Raw genomic sequence first — 23,135 nt, forward strand, 5'->3', positions numbered from 1 at the left:
CCATCACTCCAGGTTACACTATGGATAGGAGATGTGATGGTCCCTGGTGGGCCAGTAGTTGAGAAAGATTTGCCGCCCTTGTTGAGTGAGAGCCTGCAGGGCGTAGAATAGAGATTCCTGCAGAAAAGAGAGCGCATGCAGGGGAGAAAAAAAGGTGTTCTCTGCTGTAGAGAAGCGAGAGACCTGAGAACGAGATACGCGAAACACCCAAAGAAAGATGAAAATTGGCAAGAGTCTAGGAGGTGGAAGTGTCAAACCCAAGAGAGGCCAGAAAGAGTGAGTGATGCCTGAGGCTTGAAGGCGTGCGGGCAGAGCTTCGATTCAGTCAGTTCTCACCGTTTCGCCCTAATCGGTACTTACAATGACAGTCGGTTTAGCGAACCAGTAGCCCACAGGGTGCAGATCCAGTTCTCAGTTTCTACGTTCCATTGTATTCTCTTCTTTAAGATGTAAGTATTAGGGGTACGCCTTGTCACTGGCTGTTGGGCTCTGACGAATTGATAAATTTGTTCACCAAGTATTGTCATTTTTAACTTATTCTCTATAGCAGTAATGCAGATCCAGTTTCATATATTCATTGTTTGCATATTATAACATTTCAGAGTGCAGCTGTTTTTTCTTAGCTTTAATGACTTGGTGGTCTCAGCTCGCACCTGTTCACACTTGTCTTGTTCTGTTTGGAGGTGTGGGACGGTCTTTTTGATATTGCTAAGTGTAATTGAAGACATGAGCCTTGGCATTGGGTGTGCAGAGGAGCACTAATCAGGAGGACACCTCATCACGTCGATGACATCGCTTCAACGCTGCAAAGGCAGCAGGGACCAGGGAGAGCGGGACGTGCGGTGTGTGTCCTGTGACTGCCAGTGTGCCGTACACTACGTGACCGTGAGTACCGCACACGTGCTGTCCAAAAGGGACCGCATATGAAACTGACACTTGCGCCCTGACGTTGGCAGCGAGTAGTTGCCCTGACACTTGTGACCTGACTTCATCAGTGAAGAATAGTTGTGGAGTCACATTGGGCTCAGACAGTACCGTGACCTATGCTCCTCCAGCCACAGTAGTATGTGGACTAGGAGCAGAGGAAGGTGCCGCAGACCGACCGCTGTCACCAGAAGACGGGGTTTTGTTGCATACAGGACCTCCTTGGAAGATACACCGCAGCAGCTGTTGCCGGCGCTATTGAGTTCACAGCAGGAGTTACAGTTAAAGGACTTCCTGATACAAGTGCTACCGAACTGCTGTTATCTGAATCGTTGCTCTTTGCCTCATCTTATCCTTTTGCTATTTATACTGTTAATCCCTGTTTAACCCTTTACCTCCCTGCGTATAAGAGTATTCCCGTTATTAAACCTGTTAATCCTTGCTCTGCCTCCTGTCCGTCACTTCATCCCGCGTTCGTGCTTGAACCTTACAAAGGGACTGTAGGGAACAGAGACAACATAAAGAGGGGGGGTAGTAAAAGGAGGTTCAGTGTCAAGAAGGCACAGTATGGCTATGTATGTACTGCATGTATATATGTATTCATGTACCAATGATGGTTCAGGTCCTGAATTCATGAACTTATAATGGTTCTCATACCGTTCCTGAAGTTATGGTGGGTCTGATGCTGTATTCCTGTACTGATGGAGGTTCTGGTGCTGCATTTATATACTGATGGTAGTTCTGGTGCTGCACTCATGTATTGATGCTGGTTCTGATGCTGTACTCATGATGGTGTTTCTGATTATTTATTCCTAGAATGATGGCAGTTCTGGTGTTGTATTCCTGCATTGATGGTAGTTATAGTTTCTGTATTCCATTACTGATGGTGGTTCTGATTCATGTGCCACCGATGGTTCTGGTGCTGTATTAATTTACTGATGGTGGTTCTGGTGATGTATTCATACACTGATGGTGTTTCTTATATTGTGCTCATGTATTGATGATGGTTTTAGTGCTGTATTCATGTACAGATTATTGTTCTGATAATTTACTCATGTACTGACATTGATTCTGGTGCCGTATTCATGTACTGATTAGTTTTGATGCTATATTCATGTGCTGATGATAGTACTTGTGATGCATTCAAGTACTGATGGTCTTTCTGGTGATACATTCATGTACTGATAATGTTTCTGGTGCTGTATTCATGTACAAATTATTGTTCTGATAATTTATTTGTGTACTGACTGGTTCTGGTGCTGTATTCCTGTACTGATTACTGTTTTGATGCTATATTCATGTACATACTGATGATAGTACTGGTGATGCATTCAACTACTGATGATGGTTCTGGTGATACATTCATATACTGTTGGTGGTTTTGGTTCTATATGCACAGTATGACAACAGTTTTTATGTGTGTGTATATATAACTGCTATATTTCACCTTGTTCCCCAAACCATTCACATTAGCCTCTGCTACCAATGGAACTCACAATCCAATTTTTCTACATTAGCCACACAAACATCTTGGTGAATTTCATAAGAATAGTATATTTTAGGAATGTGGAAGGAAACCGCAATACACGTACGAAACCCACAAAAGCATGGGGAGAGAATACAACTCCAACCAGATGATAGCTCTTGTCAGATTAAAACCACAAATGCACAATATGGTCTAATTATATATTACTTTATGACATGATGATATATGCCCCGTATGGCATTAATATATATACAGTATATACATACACACTTTATGAAATCACAAATTTAGGACCCCCACCTGCCCACAAAAAAACAAACAAAAAAAACAGCACAGCATAATAGTCTGCTTCCAAGTGACAGCTGGATAATAAATCTTTTTTGGAAAATGAACATATTTCACTTGAGACGCTTACAATGAGCCTCCATTCTGTCGCATCGTACATGGACGCCCGGACCGCCATAAATATTAGCTTTCAGGTTTACATAATGGGATAATAAAACTTTTCATCTCTAGGAAAGGCGCCGATTGAAAAGCACCATGGGAGGAATATTAATCCTGCGCAGCATGCCGGTGCTTTGCTCTCAGCGCACGTCCTCCTCTGTGGCGGTGTAGCTCCCGGTGTAGCTCCTTCAGCTCTGCCAAATTCATAATTATTTAACTATCGTCTCTGCGAGATTACTTACTCAAGCAGCAGCTTTGTCTTGCATTGATTCCTGCAACAGCTACCCGGGCACTGCGCCAGGTCATTTCTCTGCGTGCTCCTGCTCTTGGCAGCTTGTCTCATTCAGCAATTATACAGGTCTTAAAGGGCTGCACCTTTACTATATGACCTTTATATCCAGGCGTTATTTACAATGCGCGGTGTCAGCGGAGCATGGAGGCGCCGTATATTGCAGACGATTGCGCAGTTAATTTCACGGGCAATCTTAATTTTGATCAATAGTAAAGTTGAGCAAAAAGGATTTGCAGGATCCAGGTCCCGTGGTCACTTTGGTAGTCAAATCTCCTCCCACCCGTTGGCATCCTTGGCACCTGTTCTCATTGGTCATCGACATTGCACCTGTATCACACCGCAATGATGATGTTAAGCCTTATCCACTAATTAAAGAGGTGCCGGGGATGCCGGCAGGTAGCAGTACATATGCAAGGTTCTGATCCGGCAGACGCTAACTATCAGCACTACGCTTGAACTAGGGTCCTGCGAATCTTTTTGACCAAGGAACAGCAAGGCAACCCCAAAAAGGTAAGCTGTTGGCCGTAGACAACTTTTCTGCTTATTCTTCCTGAGTCTTCTCTAGTTTTGCGGTTTACTACTGTATTTGTCACTACTGGTAGCATCAGACGTTACCTGCTGCCCATGTAGGTTATACAAGTAGTCCAGTTCCTTCAGGTTGGGACATCCATAAGTGCTCTCACAAGAAGGTTTTCTGTGTCTTCCAGCACAGTCTCGAGCATGGAGAAGATACCAGGACACGACTGTTACATGAGGAGAGCCGGACAGTGACATAGAACAACAAACCAGCAGGAGGGACGGTATCTTCTCCTTTGTGCAAGGAGGCAATAGGATCTCCAGCGGCTTCAAGGGTACACGATTCTGACCAAACCATCAGAAACAGCATTTTCCAGAGAACATCAGAATCACCAGATCCACCGTTGGTTCTCCAACCTCTTCACAGATGATAGCAGGGTCACACTGAGCACATGAGACACATGTGAGAGAGTCTGGAGACAAGCGATGAATGTAATGCTGCCTGCGACATCATCCACCATGATCGGTTTGGCAGAAGGTCGGTGATGGCCTGGGAAAGCATATACTTGGAAGGTCACGCAGAAGTCCACATTGTGGACAATAGTATCCTAATCGCCGATATGTGCTCAGAACCATTATCAGACCTGACGCTGGTGCAGTGGCCCTGGGTCCCTCCTGGTACAGGACATCCTTATGTGGTCAGAGTGTGTACGCAGCTCCTGGATGATAAAGCCATTGACCGGACTTCACGTTTCCCTGAGAAACTCTGGGACCTTGTATATCAGTACCAGGTATCTCCACAGACTGTCTCTGTTCTCACTTATTTCCTGATCCATGTCTTGGATTAGAAGGCCAGGAAACCATTCATCGTCTCATCAGGAGCATGTTTGGATATTGCCGGGGTTGCGTACAGGCACATGGTGGCCATACACACTATTGATCACATTATGGGTTGGTTTTATAAAATATTGGATGCCTCTATAATTTTGATTTTCTACTTTGACATTTGGAGTGATTTGTGATAAAGTTGATCTTGGTTCCTTTTCACCATTGATAAGGAATTGAACAATTTATATCTGGAAAGATTTTCAACTTTAATCTGTCCTTCATCAGGATCCGATGTCTGGATTTACGTGATAATTTTTTGAGAAGTTTACATAAAGTGAATGGGGACAGCACAAGCTCAGTTTTACCCTTTAATAACCCGAGCATTTGGGGTATTTTTTTAGGTGTTGGCATAGCTATCATTCATAAAGTCTTACCATTTTCACCTGATTTCTTGTCTTTTACACTCGTTGCTCCAGAACTTTGTCTCTAGATCCGGAAAAAGAAAAAGGAACAAGAATAATTATTTTGATTATTCAAACGGCAACTAAAGTGTAATGTAAAGCAGTAAAGTGACACAATATAAGAAAATAGTTCAAAAAGTTTAAGAGACTTAATTAGGCTCCATTTTAACATTCTTTTATTGACCATGTGGCTGTCTCGTGAAGAAATATGGCAGCGGTACTGTATACCCATGTGTGCCACCAGCACTTTTCCAGTAGTTACAGCAACTGACCCTGTTAGAAACCCACCACAGAGGTCCAGAAGACCTTCAGAGTCCAGCATTGGGACTCCATACCTCTGAACTTTCCTCCCACCTCTCATCTAACTTGCTCTTTGACAATCTACAATCTGGTTTCCGCCCCCATCACTCAACTGAGACAGCCCTGACCAAAATTACTAAGGACCTACTTACAGCCAAAGCTAACAGACAATACTCTGTACTCCTCCTTCTAGACCTGTCCTCTGCTTTCGACACAGTTGACCACAGCCTCCTACTACGATCCTCTCCTCCTTTGGCATCAAAGACCTCGCCCTATCCTGGATCTCCTCATACCTTTCCAACCGCACATTCAGCATCTCCCACTCCCAGACTACCTCCTCATCCCACCCTCTCTCTGTTGGAGTCCCCCAAGCCTCTGTTATAGGACCCCTACTCTTCTCAATCTATACACTTGGCCTCGGACAACTCATAAAGTCCCATGGATTCCAGTACCACCTTTATGCTGATGACACTCAGATCTACCTTTCTGGCCCAGACATCACCTCTCTGCTGTCCAGAATCCCGGAGTGTCTATCAGCCATATCCTTCTTCTTCTCCTCTCGCTTCCTCAAACTGAATGTGGACAAATCTGAACTCATCATCTTTCCTCCATCTCATAGATGTTCCTTACCTGACCTATCTATCGCAATTAACGACATCATGCTCTCCCCCGTACCGGAAGTCCACTGCCTTGGAGTAACCCTTGACTTTGCCCTGTCCTTCAAACCACACATCCAAGCTCTTTCCACCTCCTGTCGCCTCCAACTCAAAAATATCTCCAGAATCCATCCTTTCCTCAACCGTCTATCTACTAAAATGCTTGTGCATGCCCTCATCATCTCCCGCCTCAACTACTGCAACATCCTTTTCTGTGGCCTCCCTGCTAACACCCTTGCACCTCTCCAGTCCATCATTAACTCTGCTGCCTGACTAATTCATCTCTCTCCTCGTTACTTCTCCGCTTCCCCCCTCTGCAAATCTCTTCACTGGCTCCCATTCCCTCAGCGTATCCAGTTCAAATTACTAATACTGACCTACAAAGCCATCCATAACCTGTCTCCTCCATATATCTCTGAACTAATCTCCCGATATCTTCCCTCACGTAATCTTCGGTCCTCCCAAGACCTCCTCTCCTCCCCACTTATTCGCTCCTCAAACAACCGCCTCCAAGACTTCTCCTGAATATCCCCCATCCTCTGGAATTCTTTGCACCAACACGTCCGACTATCAACCACATTCGGATCCTTCAGACAGAACCTGAAAACCCATCTCTTCAGGAAAGCCTACAGCCTGCACTGACCCCGCTGCCTCCTCACCACTACCGAAGCTACCGCCTCACCAACACCGGAGCTCCTGCAACCCTCAACCTATTGTCTCATTCCCCATAATCCTGCAGAATGTAAGCCCGCAAGGGCAGGGTCTTCTCCCCTCTGTATCAGTCTGTCATTGTTAGTTTGTTTACTGTAAGTGATATCTGTAATTTGTATGTAACCCCTTCTCATGTACAGCACCATGGAATCAATGGTGCTATAGAAATAAATAATAATAATACATGTTCAGGAGTGATATGTGCATTTTCTTTTTTCTTATTGTTACTCCGTATTGTCAATTGTTGCTATTTTGTTATTATAGTATATTATATGTTTTATTTATTTTTTTATTTTGACGTTTCGCCCCTGTAGTAGGTGATATTGCTTTTCTGCAATGTGGGTGGCCCCTTGACTTTCAGGGCCATGTGTGTGCAGATTCAGATGTCCATGTAAAATAACATAGCACAAGGTAATTGCTCCAGAGCTCCCAGTAACAGCTACATAACTCCCAATAACAACTTGCCTTTTTTTTGCCTTCCTCTGGATCAACATGTTAGGGCATGTTAGGTTAGGCTATGGGTTGAACTAGATGGACTTAAAGTCTTCCTTCAACCTCAATAACTATGTAACTATGTAACTATGTAACTACATAGCTCTCAGTAATGGCTCCAGAGCTCCCAGTAACAGCTAGAGTCCCAAGCAACCGCTACAGAACTCCCAATAACAGCAGAGTCATAATAACAGCTACTGAACCCCAAGTAACAGCTACATAGCTTCCAGTAAAGGCTCCAGAGTTCAAAGTAACAGCTACAGAGCTCCCAGTAATAGCTATACAGCGCTGAATTATGGCCCCAAAACTCCCAGTAACAGCTATCGAGCCCTAAGAAGCAACTACATAGCTCTTAGTAATGGCTCCAGAGTCCCAAGTGACAGCTAAAAAGTCCCAAGTAACAGCTACAAAGCTCCTGATAACAGCAAAGAGTCCTAATAACAGCTACAGAGCTCCCAGTAACCACAAAAGAGACCAAAGTAACAACTACAGAGCACCCAGTAACAACAAAGTGGCCTAAGTAACAGCTACAGTGCCCCAAGTAACAACTACAGAGCTCTCTGTAATAGCTCCAGAGAACCCAGTAACAGTTAAAGAGCCCCAAGTGTCAGCCACAGAACTCCCAGTAATGGTTCCAGAGTCCAAAGTAGCAGCTAAAGAGCCCCAAGTAACATCTACAGAGCTCCCGATAACAGCAAAGAGTCCTAATAGCAGCAACAGAGCTCCCAGCAATGGCTCCAGAGCTCCAAGTACAGTGGGGAAAAAAGTATTTAGTAAGCCACTAATTGCGCAAATTCTCCCACTTAAAAGATGAGAGAGGCCTGTAATTGACATCATAGGTAGACCACAACTATGAGAGTCAAAATGAGAAAACAAATCCAGAAAATCACCTTGTCTGATTTGGCAAGATTTATTTAGCAAATAATGGTGGAAAATAAGTATTTGGTCACCTAAAAACATGCAAGATTTCTGGCTCTCACAGACCTGTAACCTCTTTTTTAAGAGGCTCCTCTGTCCTCCACTCATTACCTGTAGTAATGGTACCTTGTTATCAGCATAAAAGTCACCTGTCCACAACCTCAAACAGTCACACTCCAAACTCCACTATGGTGAAGACCAAAGAGCTGTCGAAGGACACCATAAACAAAATTGTAGCCCTGCACCACAGTGGGAAGACTGAATCTGCAATAGTCAAGCAGCTTGGTGTGATGAAATCAACTGTGGGAGCAATAATAAGAAAATGGAAGACATATGCAGCGCCCCAGAGTCCTGGTCGTTGCAGTACTGATGATCCGCCGCTAAGGGGAGTGATGGTACGTCTGATGGCACTGAAGGAGTTCACCTGACCAGGTATCACAGACACCAATACACTTCATAGTCTGGCCTCCAGGGGGAGCTAAGAGCGCTATGTATTAGGCCACTCCTCACAATCTGGTAAAACTGGGGGTTAGATAGAAAGTTAGAACAGAAGCTGACTGGGTTGGAACCAGGCAACATCCTGTTGCAGGGGAAGATTCAGGGGGGTCCCTGTCAGGGGTGGGATCCTGACAGAGGCCTAGCGAACAGGAAAGAACGTTAAGGAACCGCGCCTGCACTACATCGCGGCGGTATCTCAAGAAAGGACAAGAAGCGAGGTTTATTGTGGAGAGTGAGAAACGAGATCAAAGCAAAAAGGGGAAAACACCAGTAGGAGTCGTGCTGTAAGATCGAGGCAACATCCTATTGAGGCGCGTAGCGTATTAAGCTCCAAGCATTACTTCAAACCAACAGCAGGACAGTTAATTATAGGTTGGCTGTCTCACCTAAATCACCTAAGCAGACATAGGGGGCAACTGTGGGAGAGGGGCGTCACTAGGGTCCCGGAAGAACTCCAGGCCTACCCGTCATACGGGTGTGTCCTATCCATATCATCTGGGGGACGGAGAAGAACATCAGAACAGATATAAGTTGTGGGAAGGAACATCAGAAACAGACACAACAGTTGTGAGGACTATCCCGTGGTGCTCAGCAGGGAAGTACTACAACACACAGGCGCTACAAGGTAGGCACAGATTTCCACCTGCAAAGGGAACTCTGGAGGTGCCATCGGACCGGCCGGTCTCAGCCAGCCCTGTTAGCAGCGCTCTGGATTGAGGACCTTGAAGCCTTCAGTAAAGAGGTAAAAAGACTGCAACCCTGTGTCCTCGTTATCATTCGCGACCTGCACCACCACTTACAACTTTCATTGGACGCCCCTTAGCAGGGTCACGGACCGGGTCTAGCCACCGTGACAACCCCAGAACTGAGACAGAGAAGCCCGGTACCGAGTACCCCGCGGCCCTGCGTCTGGGGGTGCTCCACATACAAGACCACTGATAATCTCCATTGATCTGGGGCTCCACGCAAGATCTCACCCTGTTGGGTCAAAATGATCACAAGAATGATAAGCAAAAATCCCAGAACCACATGGGGGGAACTAGTGAATGACCTGCATAGAGCTGGGAAAGGTCTCTACCTTCTCCTGCACGTCAAGTGCCATTACCCAACGTACACCAGTATGCGACATCACTTGCTTAACACTTGATCAAGCGATCCATGTACACTGAAGATAAATGGTTCTGATGAAGGCCTAGGTATTGGCTGAAACGTCAATGATTTTTTGGCAACAGTGGATCAATAATAAAACTTTAAATCTTGATTTCTGCATGATATTTGAGAGTGCCAAATTTTTTTCTTCTGCATGGAGCTGGGACCACCGTAACATGGACTACCATCAGTAGCACACTACGTCACCAGGGACTCAAATCCTGCAGTGCCAGACATGTCCCACTGCTTAAGCCAGTACATGTCCGGGCCCATCTGAAGTTTGCTAGAGAGTGTTTGGATTGTCCAGAAGAGTATTGGGAGAATGTCATATGGTCTGATGAAACCAAAGTAGAACTGTTTGGTAGAAACAAAATTCATCGTGTTTGGAGGAGACAGAATGCTGAGTTGCATCCAAAGAACACCACACCTACTGTGAAGCATGGGGGTGGCAACATCATGCTTTGGGTCTGTTTCTCTGCAAAGGGACCAGGACGACTGATCCATGTACATGAAAGAATGAATGGGGCCATGTATCGTGAGATTTTGAGTGCAAACCTCCTTCCATCAGCAAGGGAATTGAAGATGAAATGTGGATGGGTCTTTCAGCATGATAATGATTCCAAGCACACGGCCAGGGCAACGAAGGAGTGGCTTCATAAGAAGCATATCAAGGTCCTGGAGTGACCTAGCCAGTCTCCAGATCTCAACCCCATAGAAAACCTTTGGAGGGAGTTGAAAATCCGTGTTGCCCAGCGACAGGCCCAAAACATCACTGCTCTAGAGGAGATCTGCATGGAGGAATGGGCCAACATACCACCAGCAGTGTGTGCCAACCTTGTGAAGACTTACAGAAAACGTTTGACCTCTGTCATTGCCAACAAAGGATATAGAACAAAATATTGAGATGAACTTTTGTTAATGACCAAATACTTACTTTCCACCATAATTTGCAAATAAATCTTACCAAATCAGACAAGGTGATTTTCTGGATTTATTTTCTCATTTTGACTCTCATAGTTGTGGTCTACCTATGATGTCAATTACAGGCCTCTCTCATCTTTTTAAGTGGGAGAACTTGCACAATTGGTGGCTGACTAAATACTTTTTTTCCCCACTGTAACTGTGAAGAGTCCTAACCAACAGCTCCAGAGCTTCAAGTAATGGCTCCAGAGTCCCAAGTAACACTACAGAGCTCCCAGTTACTGCAAAGTGGCCACATCTTCCTCCAATAACAGGAGGTCATTCAGAGATAATACTGGGCACCAGGGGCAAACAAAATAGACTTATTGAGCCTTCATGTGATATTTCTTTTCTGCGATGTAGGTGTCTCAGTGCCGGTTTTATCCACTTTTAATACTTTCTTGTGCACACTTTGGATATTGATGTGATGTTTTGGTGATAAAGTCCTTTTTCAGTATAATGGAGATGTCGTCGTATGGTTTTTCATTTGCTTGAGGTTGTAGCCAACCCACACTCTCCTTGATGCCCATCTACTTATCTAGAGTAATGCATCCACATGTCAGATGGATAGAGCGAGGGCACATTGTGGCTCGCTGCCGTCCATTGAGGAGATTGCATCAGCTGGTATATTTCATAACAAAGCGCTGGCAGCAAAGAGAAAGGGCTGCTGATCAGGAAAAGAAGTGGGCGCAAGATGACAGGAGATCTGAGCTTCAGGAGCCTCATCTTCCTCCAGTAACAGGAGGTCATTCAGAGATAATGCCAGCTGGGCACCAGGGGCAAAGAAAGACGCAGAGTTATTAGACTTTTTGAGCCTTCAGCATCTTTATTTGTTACTCCCAAATGCTGGAGTTAAAAGAACTGTCCACAAAGTCATAGAAAATGCAGATTACTGGAGCTAAAACCAGTGGAGTCCACAAAAAGAGAAGGGGCCCCAATAACAAACATCAAACTTTCTAGGTTTTGGCTCCCAGGACAGCAGCGTCTCACCATTTATTAATGAAAACGATAAAATGACCAAGTATTGGCCTCCTCTCGTAAGGTCCCAACCGCAGTCTCGTGATTTACCTCTATGATAAGTACGATCTGAGCTAAAAGCAGAAGACATTGCATTTTAAAAAGTTATTTTGTCCCAGTGATTGGTGGGGTGCCAGTCAGGGGAGTAGTGATCGCAGCCAAAGAGGGTGCAACCGTGACGGGAGGTGGAGGAGTGCCTGCTGACCCCAGGGCCTACTGTGGGTCCGAGGACGGACATTCAGCTGAAGAGTATGGCAGAGGAGGGACCCTCCCTGGCTGCCGTACATGACATCAGCCAATCAGAGAGTGACGGGCAGCTGACATTGGCGTGCCAGACATTGGCATTGCATGGAAGTGACACCAAAGCAGGCACACTGAAGTCAGCTGCCGGCCTCTGCTCCTGCTACAGAAGAGGATGCGGCACATTGAGGGAGCTGAGGAAGATGAGAAGAATTGTTTTTTTTTGCTCTTCTGGGGTTTTTTTATGCCGAGGCAGAACGAAGAACATATATACTAAAAAGGGGCCCAGGATGGGGGACATATATCAGGAAGGGGCTCAGAATGGGGGACATATACACTAGGATGGGAGACATATGTACCATGAAGGAGCCCAGGATTGGGAACATATATCAGGAAGGGAACCAGGATGGAAGACATATTAAAAGGAAGGAACCCAGGGAGGGAGACATATATACTAAGAAAGGGGACATATATATCAGGATGGGGGACATATAAGCTAGGAAGGGAACCAGGATGGGGCACATTACTACATAATGGGGTAACACATATGTCTTTATAGGATTTAGAATGCTACAGGGACCTATACATCCGGCCAACATGCAGGGGTGGCACAGGTCCAAATTTTGCACAGAGGCTCATTGGACTCTAGTTACGCCACTGGCCCAAGCTCTATGACCTCCAACAAAGCAAAATTGTGATATAACTCTTTGACAGAGCTCCCAGTAACAGCCACGGAGCTTCCAATAACAGCCACAGAGCTCCCAGTAACAGCCACGGAGCTCCCAGTAACAGCCATGGAGCTTCCAATAACAGCCACGGAGCTCCCAGTATCAGCTGCAGAGCTCCTATTAACAGCCACGGAGCTCCCAGTAACAGCCACAGAGCTTCCAATAACAGCCACAGAGCTTCCAATAACAGCCACAAAGCTCCCAGTATCAGCCACAGAGCTCCCAGTAACAGCCACAGAGCTCCCAGTAACAGCCACAGAGCTTCCAATAACAGCCACAGAGCTCCCAGTAGCAAATATGGGGCAACCAATAATAACCACAAAACTCCCAGTAACTGAATCAGAGTTCAAACTACAGTAACTGCTATGTCGCTCCCACTAAAACAAACAGATCCCCAACTAGTAGCACTGGACCACCAGTATCAGCTACCCAGCCATGTATCTTGTGATCTTCCAGGCTTCGTCACTGATGACATAACCCCTATGTAACCCCTGCAAGGGGAGACTGGTGCAGAGAAACTGAGTCTGATAGGAGCAGACAGCGTAATCCCTGCTTAGCTGCATTGCCTTGGCAACCTGGAAGAGGAGTAGTAGCAGCAGTGGGCAGGGCTGATTGGCTGAGCAAGAAGAGACGGAAGAAGGGAGGAGGAGACAGTACCAGAGGACATGAGGGTTGTCAGCCATTACTGAGAGGAGACAGCAGGTATCCAGAAGGAGAGCACAGTGTGCAGACTGATAGTTCTTATGCTCCATGCTAGAGCACAGGCCTTGGAGCACTACTACAGACCAGCCAGGTTGCCCGGGGTTGCCCACTCCTTCTGGCTTCCCATCATGGAGAAGAACTCTGCATTATATCACTAAGCAACTGAATCCTGAAGTTCCAGATTGGAACCCTGTGTGACTACAGAACTGCCACATCAAGGACTGAGTAGCTTGCTGGGACTTGTGTGCACCAATGGACTCTGCCAGCGCGCCATCACCTGTGGCAAGCTGGCCCCAACATTGAACTGTGTTGTTTCCATTGTTGCAGCCATTCATAGTGTAACAAGTTTGGAGTGAGCTTGTTGCGATTTAAAGGGGATGTGTCATTACTAACATTTAGGTTAACTGCAAAGCCCTATATTACATTTGTACTTGTAGATTGTGTAATACTATGTGTTTTATTGTTACTTGCTATCCCCCTTACCGTATTAACCATTTATCCGCGTTATAAATAAACCTGTTAATTGTTCCAACCTTATCTCTTGTGAGTGTATAGGGAGTGTGGACATGGGTTTACTGAGTCGACCCTTGGCAGAAAAGGAAGACCCTCCTGCATCCCACTACAGCTCCCAGCAAGATTCGGGTGGAGTCACTGCGCCATATTAAGGTGAGAACTAACAAACACCCTTCCCACAGAGGCAGCTTAAAGGGTTGTTACAGTGGAGGCACTGCTGACATCAAGACAAGTACAGCCATTATGGAAATGTCAACTGCAGCACAAGTGTCCATGTGGTGTGGGGAGATGAGCTTCACAGCAGAACGAAGTTTTGAAGTATGTGGTGAACTCACTGATGCATATGATGAAGAGGTTCTACAGAGCGTTAACTGACTACTCTAGAAAATGCTTTTCAGTCCCCAGAGGATGCCATGGATCTCCTTTATAAACTCTGAACCACTTATCAGGCCTGTGGTGAGAAGATGTCAGATTACCTCTATTGACTGGATAAGTTGGTGCATGGAATATACTAACCAAGGACGGACTTAGGCTAAGTTCACATTTGCATGTGGCTGGTCTGCGGATGGCTGCGTAACATCTTCCCTTCAGCTCTGCCTACACTCCGCCTATTTCCACATGCGTCCTGCATCGTCTTGCATACCTATCTTTAACATTGAGTATGCAGGGACATGCATTGTGTGCGGATGTGTTGTTTTGACGTGCCCAAAATGCAAAATGCAAAAAGTTGCGTTCCCGTGCGGTCGGCGGGCACTTGAAAACGCCGCATCTGCACGCATCCGCATACAACGCATGTCCCTGCGTACCCAATGTTAAAGATAGGTACGCAGGAAGCATGCGGAAGTAGGCAGAGCATTGGCAGAGCTTAAGGGAGGACGTACGCAGCCATCCACAGACGAGCCACACGCAAGTGTGAACTTAGCCGTAGTCCTGGACAAGTTGATCAGTGTTGTCTGGATCAAGTGCTACAAGGACCTCTGACTCATGATTCAACAGCTCAACGACTGAGGTGTTGTGACAAAGAGCAGATTCCCCGATCCTTCCATCAGCTACTTAAGTAAGTGTGTCAAGAGTCAGCCATCCAGGCAGCAAGAGAACAAGTGACCAAGCAAGTGGCTGCTGTCACTGTGAATCCCAAGCCAAGCCAGCGAGAGGGAGAAATTCTGAAGGTCATTGAGAAGCAAGGGGAACAGATTGCCCAACTCCTAAGTGCCCAGGGTATGGAGGTAGGGCATCTAAAGCAAATTGTTGAGTGAACTTTCAAGAGCCAACAACAACCTTTGAAATTGATGAGTGATGACCATAGTTGAGTACAAGATGCAAAATCAGATGAGTGTTTTGTCTGTGGCAGTGCCAATCATGGGGCTCGCCAGTGCCCAAAGAGCAGGAGTTCGAAAAAAAGGCAGATGAGGAAGGGGGCCAGTAGAGTCTCGTACTGGCCCTCAGCAAGCTTAAAGTTGTACTCTACATCTCCACATAACATAGCAAGTCAGGACGACTTCCTAAATATCTTGTGGGATCAGCACCACATGTACCAGCCTGTATCAATGGCCAGCCTGGGACTTGTGGTTCAACTGGGAACAATTATATAAGAGCTATTTATAAGGGAGAATTGCTGGGACTTGTGGTTCAATACACTTGGAGTTATAGTAGAACCATCTGTGGAGGGGATCTTGTTCCTATGGCATTACATGCACCAATTGACTCTGCCGGCGCACCATCACCGGCGACAATTGGGCCCCAACATTGAACTGTGTTGTTTCCATTGATGCAGCCATTTATAGTTTAATCAGTATTAGTTAGGAGTGTGGTTGTTGCGATTTAAAGGGGAAGCGTCATCCTTAATATTCAGGTTAACTGCCAAACCCTATTTTGCATTTGTACTTGTAGATTGTGTAATACTATTTGTTTTATTGTTACTTGCTATTCCCCTTACCATATTCACCATTTATCCGCTTTATAAATAAACCTGTTAATTGTTCCAGCCTTATCTCTTGTGAGTGTATACGGCTTGTGATCACGAGTTTCCCGAGTCGATACCTGGCAGAAGAGGAAGACCCTCCTGCATCCCACCACAGCTCCCAGCAATGCGCCATATTGAGGTGAGAACTACCTGACACCCTGACCATGGAGGCAGTTTTAAGGGGTGATACAGCTGTAAACGATTATCCTATAAAGGATAGTTTGGCTCCCCACGCTGGGCCAATGGTATAATAATAATAATAATGTTTTATTGCACCACCTTACGCTGGCTATTGATACAGAGCGAGACACCTGGCTCTGCCTCTCTGGTGTTGGGTCCCGTAGGTGCTCATTTCTTCCTTACTCCCTCCCCTTTGTCAGTTTCCATTTGTTTCCTAGTTTTTTTTGTCACGGCCTAGGTCAGAGAGGAGGAGGCTTGGCCATGCTTTGGCAGAGTCAGACTTGCACGCTGGGCCCCAACTGTTGGCGTTTGACTACAAGCCTTCTCATCCATTACACTTGAAAGCTTCTATGTTTACTGGTTATAAAATGATTCAGGCTGCGACCGACCGTCACCCACCAAATGTTTGTGCGAGTCGTCCGTTTGCTCATCTTGAGAAGGTTTTCATGGGTTCTCTGCAGACTAACGGCCAGACATTGTGGGATTACTATTTAGGTGGTTTCCTATGATAAACAATCTCCATGTTACATAGAACAGGAAACATGAACTATTCCTGTATCCCCGATGGAACGAATGTATGAGATCTGGAAAAAAAGGATGATGGAGCCTCAGTACAGGTGTACGGGGGTGGAAATCTCCCTATTCCCCTGAAGAATGCTTTCTCACTGCCGGAAGAGACACTTCTCCCAATTACTGGCGCTGCAGAAGTGAGGAACGTCCATGGGGTAACATTACGAAAGGATAAACAGCTTTGTTAGCTGGTAGGAAGAAGCGTCATCTGTGTCCTGCTCCCGGGCACATTAATGTTTAATAGGTGAGTTACCGCAGGTTGGGGCGCAGTATACAGATTTATGGGCACACGGCTGACAATGATGAGGGCAATGCTGCAGATCAACCCACAGGATGACAGCTCAAAGGGGCTCCTTCATAATGGCCACAGAGGGGTCTCCACGCCTTCCCAGCTCTGCATGGAGAGAGAAAAAAAAGGTAGGAAGGAAGAAAGGAAAGAAAGGAGGAGAGAGAGAAGAAAGAAAGAGCTATAGGGAGAAAGCTAGAAAGGGAGGCAGGAAGGAGAGAAGGAAGAAAAAGAAAGAAAGAGAACAAATGAAAAATGAGAGAGAAATGGAAGGAAGAAATAGAGAAGAAAAAATTATATATAGAGAGAAAAAGAAAGGTAGGAAGGAAGAAAGGAAAGAAAGGAGGAGAGAGAAGAAAGAAAGAGCAATAGGGAGAAAGTTAGAAAGGGAGGCAGGAAGTAAAGAAGGAAGTAACAAAGAAAGAAAGAGAACAAATGAAAAAAAGAAAGAAAAATGGAAGGAAGAAATAGAGAGAGAAGAAAAAATATATAGAGAGAGAGAAAAAGAAAGGTAGGAAGGAAGAAAGGAAAGAACAGAGGAGAGAGAGAAGAAAGAAAGATATAGGGAGAAAGCTAGAAAGGGAGGCAGGAAGGAAAGAAAGGAGGAGAGAGAGAAGAAAGAAAGCTATAGGGAGAAGGCTAGAAAGGGAGGCAGGAAGGAGAGAAGGAAGAAAAAGAAAGAAAGAAAAAACAAATGAAAAATGAGAGAGAAATGGAAGGAAGAAATAGAGAAGAAAAAAATATATAGAGAGTAAAAGAAAGTTAGGAAAGAAGAAAGGAAAGGAGGAGAGATAGAAGAAAGAAAGAACTATAGGGAGAAAGTTAGAAAGGGAGGCAGGAAGGAAAGAAGGAAGAAAAAAAGAAAGAAAGAAAACAAATAAAAAAGAAAGAAAAATAGAAGGAAGAAATAGAGAAGAAAAAATATATAGAGAGAAAAAGAAAGGTAGGAGGAAGAAAGGAAAGAAAGGAGGAGAGAGAGAAGAAAGATATAGGGAGAAAGCTAGAAAGGGAGGCAGGAAGGAAAGAAGGAAGAAAGAAAAAGAAAGAGAACAAATGAAAAAAAAAGAAAGAAAAATGGAAGGAAGGAATAGCGAGAGAAGAAAAAAGATATATAGAGAGAGAAAAAGAGAAAGGTAGGAAGCAAGAAAGGAAAGAATGGAGGAGAGAGAGAGAGAAGAAAGAAAGCTATAGGGAGAAAGCTAGAAAGGGAGGCAGGAAGGAAGAAAAATAAAACAAATAAAAAAAGAAAGAAAATGGAAGGAATGAATAGAGCTAGAAGAATAAAGAGATAGAAAGAAATGGAGGGAGGGAAAGAGGAAGGAAGAGAAAAAAGAAAGAGATGGAGAGAAAAATAATGAGAAAAAGAGAAAGAAAGAAGAAGGAAGAGAAAGAGAGATTGCAGACACAGGCCATCCTTAGATGAGAAGCTGGTACAACCCCACAATTCAGAGTCTCGCCACTGAGTAGCTTCCTTTTGGCTACTTTCACACATCCGTTTTTCGCCGTCAGGCGCAATCAGGCGAATTTAGAAAAAAAAACGGATCCCGCAAATGACCCCGCCGAATCCGTTTTTTCCCCATAGACTTGTATTAGCGTCGGATTGCGCCTGATGGCCTTCCGTTTTGTCCGTTGTTTTGCCGGATCCGGTAAAAATTCCTGATCCGGCGGCCGGAGAAAACGTACAGATGAACATTTTTTGTGTCCGACGAAAAAACGGACAGCGCCTGATCCGGCGCCATCCGGCTTTTCTTGTAATGGAAGCCTATGGCGCCGGAATCCATCATGGACGGATTCCGGCGACGGATTCCGTTTTTCCAATCTGCACATGCCCAGAAATGGAATTGTAGATTCCAAGTCTCTCTCGCTCTCATCCAAACTGTATCCCCGGTTAATTGAAAAAAACAAAAACACAAAAACTAATCCAGCAAAAAAATGGAACCGTTGCATCAGTTTTTCACATTGTGCACCAGATCCGTTTTTTTGCAAAAACAACGGATCCTGCCTGACAGCAAAAAACTGATGTGTGAAAGTAGCCTTAGGAAGATGCCTGGCCATCAGTGATCAATCAGAGACTGTGACACTTGCTACATTTTTTCTACAGTTGAAGCGACTGTATCGTGCAGCAGTGAGCGCCCTCTTGTGGTGGCTGCAGCCAGGCCAAATTTTATCATTTAATTATGCGTGTGCAGGGGGTTTGGAGCTCTGTATCAGAAAATCTGTGATGGAAAAAAAAGATGCAAAATCAAAGATCCATCAGTTGTAATCATTTAATGGACAAAAAAATGCCCAAGAATTAACGCCTTAATGAACTATGACATGCATTTTCATCATAGGTCACTAGTGGCGGTATGAAGAGGACATCACACCAGACAGATGACGACCATCTTACATATCCGCCACCAGCCTGCAGCCACCAGCTTGGTTTGATCGCTGCAGTTTAACTATTTTGATCTGACCGCAGTCAATCACTGATCGTGACTTGATCTCAGGGAGCTGGTGGGTTATCATTGCAGCTGGGGGCTTAGTGAAGGCTCCTATGGCTGCCATCTAAATCCTCACCCTATGGCCATGAATTACACTATATACTGCTCAAATAATAGCAACTTCAAGTCCCCTGAGGGGACTAACAAAATATTTGTTTTAATAAAAAATATCAAAAAATTTTAATCATCCCGTTATCCCCTTTCAAAAATAAAGAAATTGCAGGTCCAAGTCCTGAAACTCGTTCTGCAAAAAAAAAAACAAGCTCCCATACGGCTATGACGATGGAAAAATAAAAAAGTTACAGCTCTTGGAACAAGGAGAGGGGAAAAAAAACCAAAATCTAAAAATAAAAAATATCCGGGTACTTAAAGGGTTAAGCAGGATACAATCTTTAGTGTTAAATGCTCACTGTTATCAGCCAACTTCTGACCCTCAAAGAAGCAATTCACAATGCAACCACTAGGTGTCTCCCTTCCGTCTCGCTCGCTGTTCACTGCCTGTTGTAAAGCGTAATCTGTCATTAGCAGCAGAGACGGAAAACAAGAAGAGGGTCTCTGTGCAGCAAGTGTGGGGACTCTTGATCTCTCTGCTCTTGGTTTCCTGTCTATCAAATTAAATAAATGAATAATAAACAGGAGGATTTTCAGTTTAGGGCAGGTAAACCATTGGACTAACGCAGAAACAGTGCATGTTGGGAAGTCAATAAGAGGAAGCGTCAGCACCTATTGTGCTGACTGAATGCTGATGAAAAACCTCCTGCTCAAAAAGAGTGGAAAACAAGTTACAGAGTAAGGTAATCGGGTCATACTAGACTGGTATATGCACCACAGGCAATTTTACACATTTTTTTTTTTGCCAGAGTGACTTAGAAGTGTGGCTGAATCACAGCATGGAATGTGAATGAACATCCCGTCATGATGCGTCATCCATCAGGGTACGGTGTGTGGCATCGGACGCGCTCGCTCTGTCCCACGCTGGAGACCTGGCTGTCATTATAGCCGTCACATTCTGTTCTCCGCTCTGCGTCCTCCCGTGCGAGCGGCCGCTGAGCGACAGCACGACTCCTTCCCTGCTAATTCCCATACAAAGCCTCCATCCTTTCAGAGTCCGCGTCCTCGGCAGCGATAGATCTCCCAGAGTCCATGCTGTGAGGCAATTTAGCATCATTCAGGCGCTGAATAACTAAGGAAAATGCGAAAAAACTCCTAAAGCCGAGGATAAATGGCACCGGTACGCCAGTGACTCATGTCTCCACTGATTCTGCAAGCACCGTGATGGAAGTGCTGCAAAACTGCCCCATTATCACCCCATGGAAGTGTGCGCCAACGTCCATTTGTGCCCGTCTGCAGGGGGCTAATGCGTGTTTAACCCCTTACCACCTCGTCTTATTTTCTCCCTTTCTTCCAAGAGCCACAACATTTTTTTTTTCAATTTCTCCCATTATATAGAGAATTTCATCATCAGTGCCGTATAAGCCATAGCTGTGAATGGCACCGCTAATTTTACCGTAAGATCTATTGGAAAACACAAAAATTATATATATATATATATATATATATATATATATATATATATATATATATATATATATATATATATATATATATATATATATATATATATATGTGCATTAAAATGGTGGAAAAAAAGCAATTCCACCATTATTTATTTTCACGGCATTCATCGTGTAGTAAAAATGTTTGGTACCAAACTTGTATACCTTTTGTGTTTTTTTTATGTAAATGTTAAAGATAAATGTGAAAATTTCTAAAAAGAACGCAGAACCTTTAAAAAATAGATTGTACCACCATTTTCCCGTAAATTCATTATGACGGCGTAGTTTTTTTTTTTTCATTGGTCCCACTTTGGGGTACATAAGACGTTTTGATAACTTTCTATTGCATTTTTTTTTAGAGATGGCCGGCATCCGGAAAGTCTCTTCTTTCTTTACGGCATGATTTATACGGATTCATTCATCTTATAGTTTGATAGATTGGACTTTTACGGATGTGCAATTGGACCATTTAAATGCCTCTGCCAGTGATCGATAATAGTATTTAATTAGTTAGACACCAGCGATCTGAGCTAGCTCCAGTCGCTGCTGTTAGAAGTAGGTGCGGGCTGTATAATACAGCCGACATCTACCGTGTATGGTGCCGGCTCAGCTCCTGCTCCTGCTCCATACATGGGAATACTCTATAGGAAGTACTATTACCTCCTACATTGAGAAGGGGTTAAACGAGATCTCATCTTTCATCAAATGACATATGGAGGTGGTGGAAGGATGACCTCTATTGGAGCCCTGCTCTATTGTGAAGTGGTGACTCTTCCTTTCGGGAAGGGGTGCACATCTTTTTTCTAGTCCATCATAAAAGTTGAAGATGTCGTCTAGGACTTAACATTAATAACCCATTAATATCAGATTGGTGGGGGTCCGACATCCAGCACACCCACAATTAGCTGTTTGTAGGTCCTGCAGCTTCCGGGAGCACACAGTGGATGGAGACAGAAGGCAACACCTCCGGACACTGTGTGGTGTCTGTTCTTGGGTAGAGGAGCTCAGATCACATTCACTTCAATAGGAGCTGAGATGCAGTACCCGATAACGGCCACAACACAGTGCATGGAATTGTGCTGTTGCAAGATCGGTATACAGTGTACATCCAACCACCTCGGTGTTAGCTGATCGGGCGGTGTGCCAGGTGTCTGACCTCCACCGATCCGATATTGATTACCTATCCTTCGTAGCCTACAATGGGGCAGCGTTTCATCAGAGTAGTGCTCTGTCGGTCTTACACAAGAATGAAGGAACCGTATTCTCCTGATATATGAGGGAACCAGATTACATAGTGCACCACTGCACCTGCTCGCTCCTGCTCCAGCACCATGCTCTACTCCATGGGAACCACATGTAAGTGGCCACCAGCCACAGGCAAACATTTCTATGTCTAGATGGTTTGGAGTATAGGGATTAGCAATACAGGCTCATGGAGGGCAGGTAATGGTAGTAGGGCTCATGAGGACAGGGAATGATAGTAGGGCTCATGGAGGACAGGGAATGGTAGGTAGGGCTCATGAAGGACAGGGAATGTAGTAGAGCTTATTGAGGAGAGGTCATGGTAGTAGGGCTCATAGAGGATAGGTAACGGTAGTAGGGCTCATGGAGAACAGATTAGGGTAGTAGGGCTCATGGAGGACAGGTTATGGTAGTAGGGCTCATAGAGGACAGGTAATGGTAGAAGGGCTCATGAAGGACAAGGAATGGTAGTGTGGCTTACGGAGGACAGGAAATGATAGGGCTCATAGAGGACAAGTAATGGTAGTAGAGCTCATGGAGGACAGGGAATGGTAGTAGGGCTCATGGAGGTCAGGGAATGGTAGTAGGGCTCATGGAGGACAGGGAATGGTAGTAGGGCTTATGGAAGACAGGTAATGGTAGTAGGGCTCACGGAGGACAGGAAATTATAGTAGGGCTCATAGAGGACAAGTAATGGTAGTAAGGCTCATTGAGGACAGGTCATGGTAGTAGGGCTCATGGAGGACAGGGAATGGCAGAAGAGCTCATAGAGTACAAGTAATGGTAGTAAAGCTCATGGAGGACAGGAAATGTTAGTAGGGCTCATGGAGGACAGGGAATGGTAGTAAGGCTCATTGAGGACGTGTCATGGTAGTAGGGCACATGGAGGACAGGGAATGACAGAAGAGCTGATAGAGTACAAGTAATGGTAGTAAAGCTCATGGAGGACAGGAAATGTTAGTAGGGCTCATGGAGGATAGGTAATGATGGTAGGGCTCATGGAGGACAGGGAATGTTAGT

At 45.0% G+C, this 23,135-nt stretch overlaps 1 protein-coding gene across 1 annotated transcript in view; it reads right to left on the bottom strand.

Annotated features, from left to right (window-relative positions):
• The window catches only part of PCP4 (Purkinje cell protein 4), an 88,539-nt gene that overhangs the window by 43,041 nt on the left and 22,363 nt on the right, over nucleotides 1–23,135 (bottom strand). The window contains exon 2 of the mRNA XM_077299385.1: nucleotides 4,925–4,976. Within this exon, the coding sequence (XP_077155500.1) occupies nucleotides 4,925–4,976 (52 nt within the window). The remainder of the gene's footprint in view (nucleotides 1–4,924; nucleotides 4,977–23,135) is intronic.

The sequence above is a fragment of the Ranitomeya variabilis genome, chromosome 3 (genome assembly GCF_051348905.1).
Source record: "Ranitomeya variabilis isolate aRanVar5 chromosome 3, aRanVar5.hap1, whole genome shotgun sequence".
NCBI classification, from domain to species: domain Eukaryota; kingdom Metazoa; phylum Chordata; class Amphibia; order Anura; family Dendrobatidae; genus Ranitomeya; species Ranitomeya variabilis.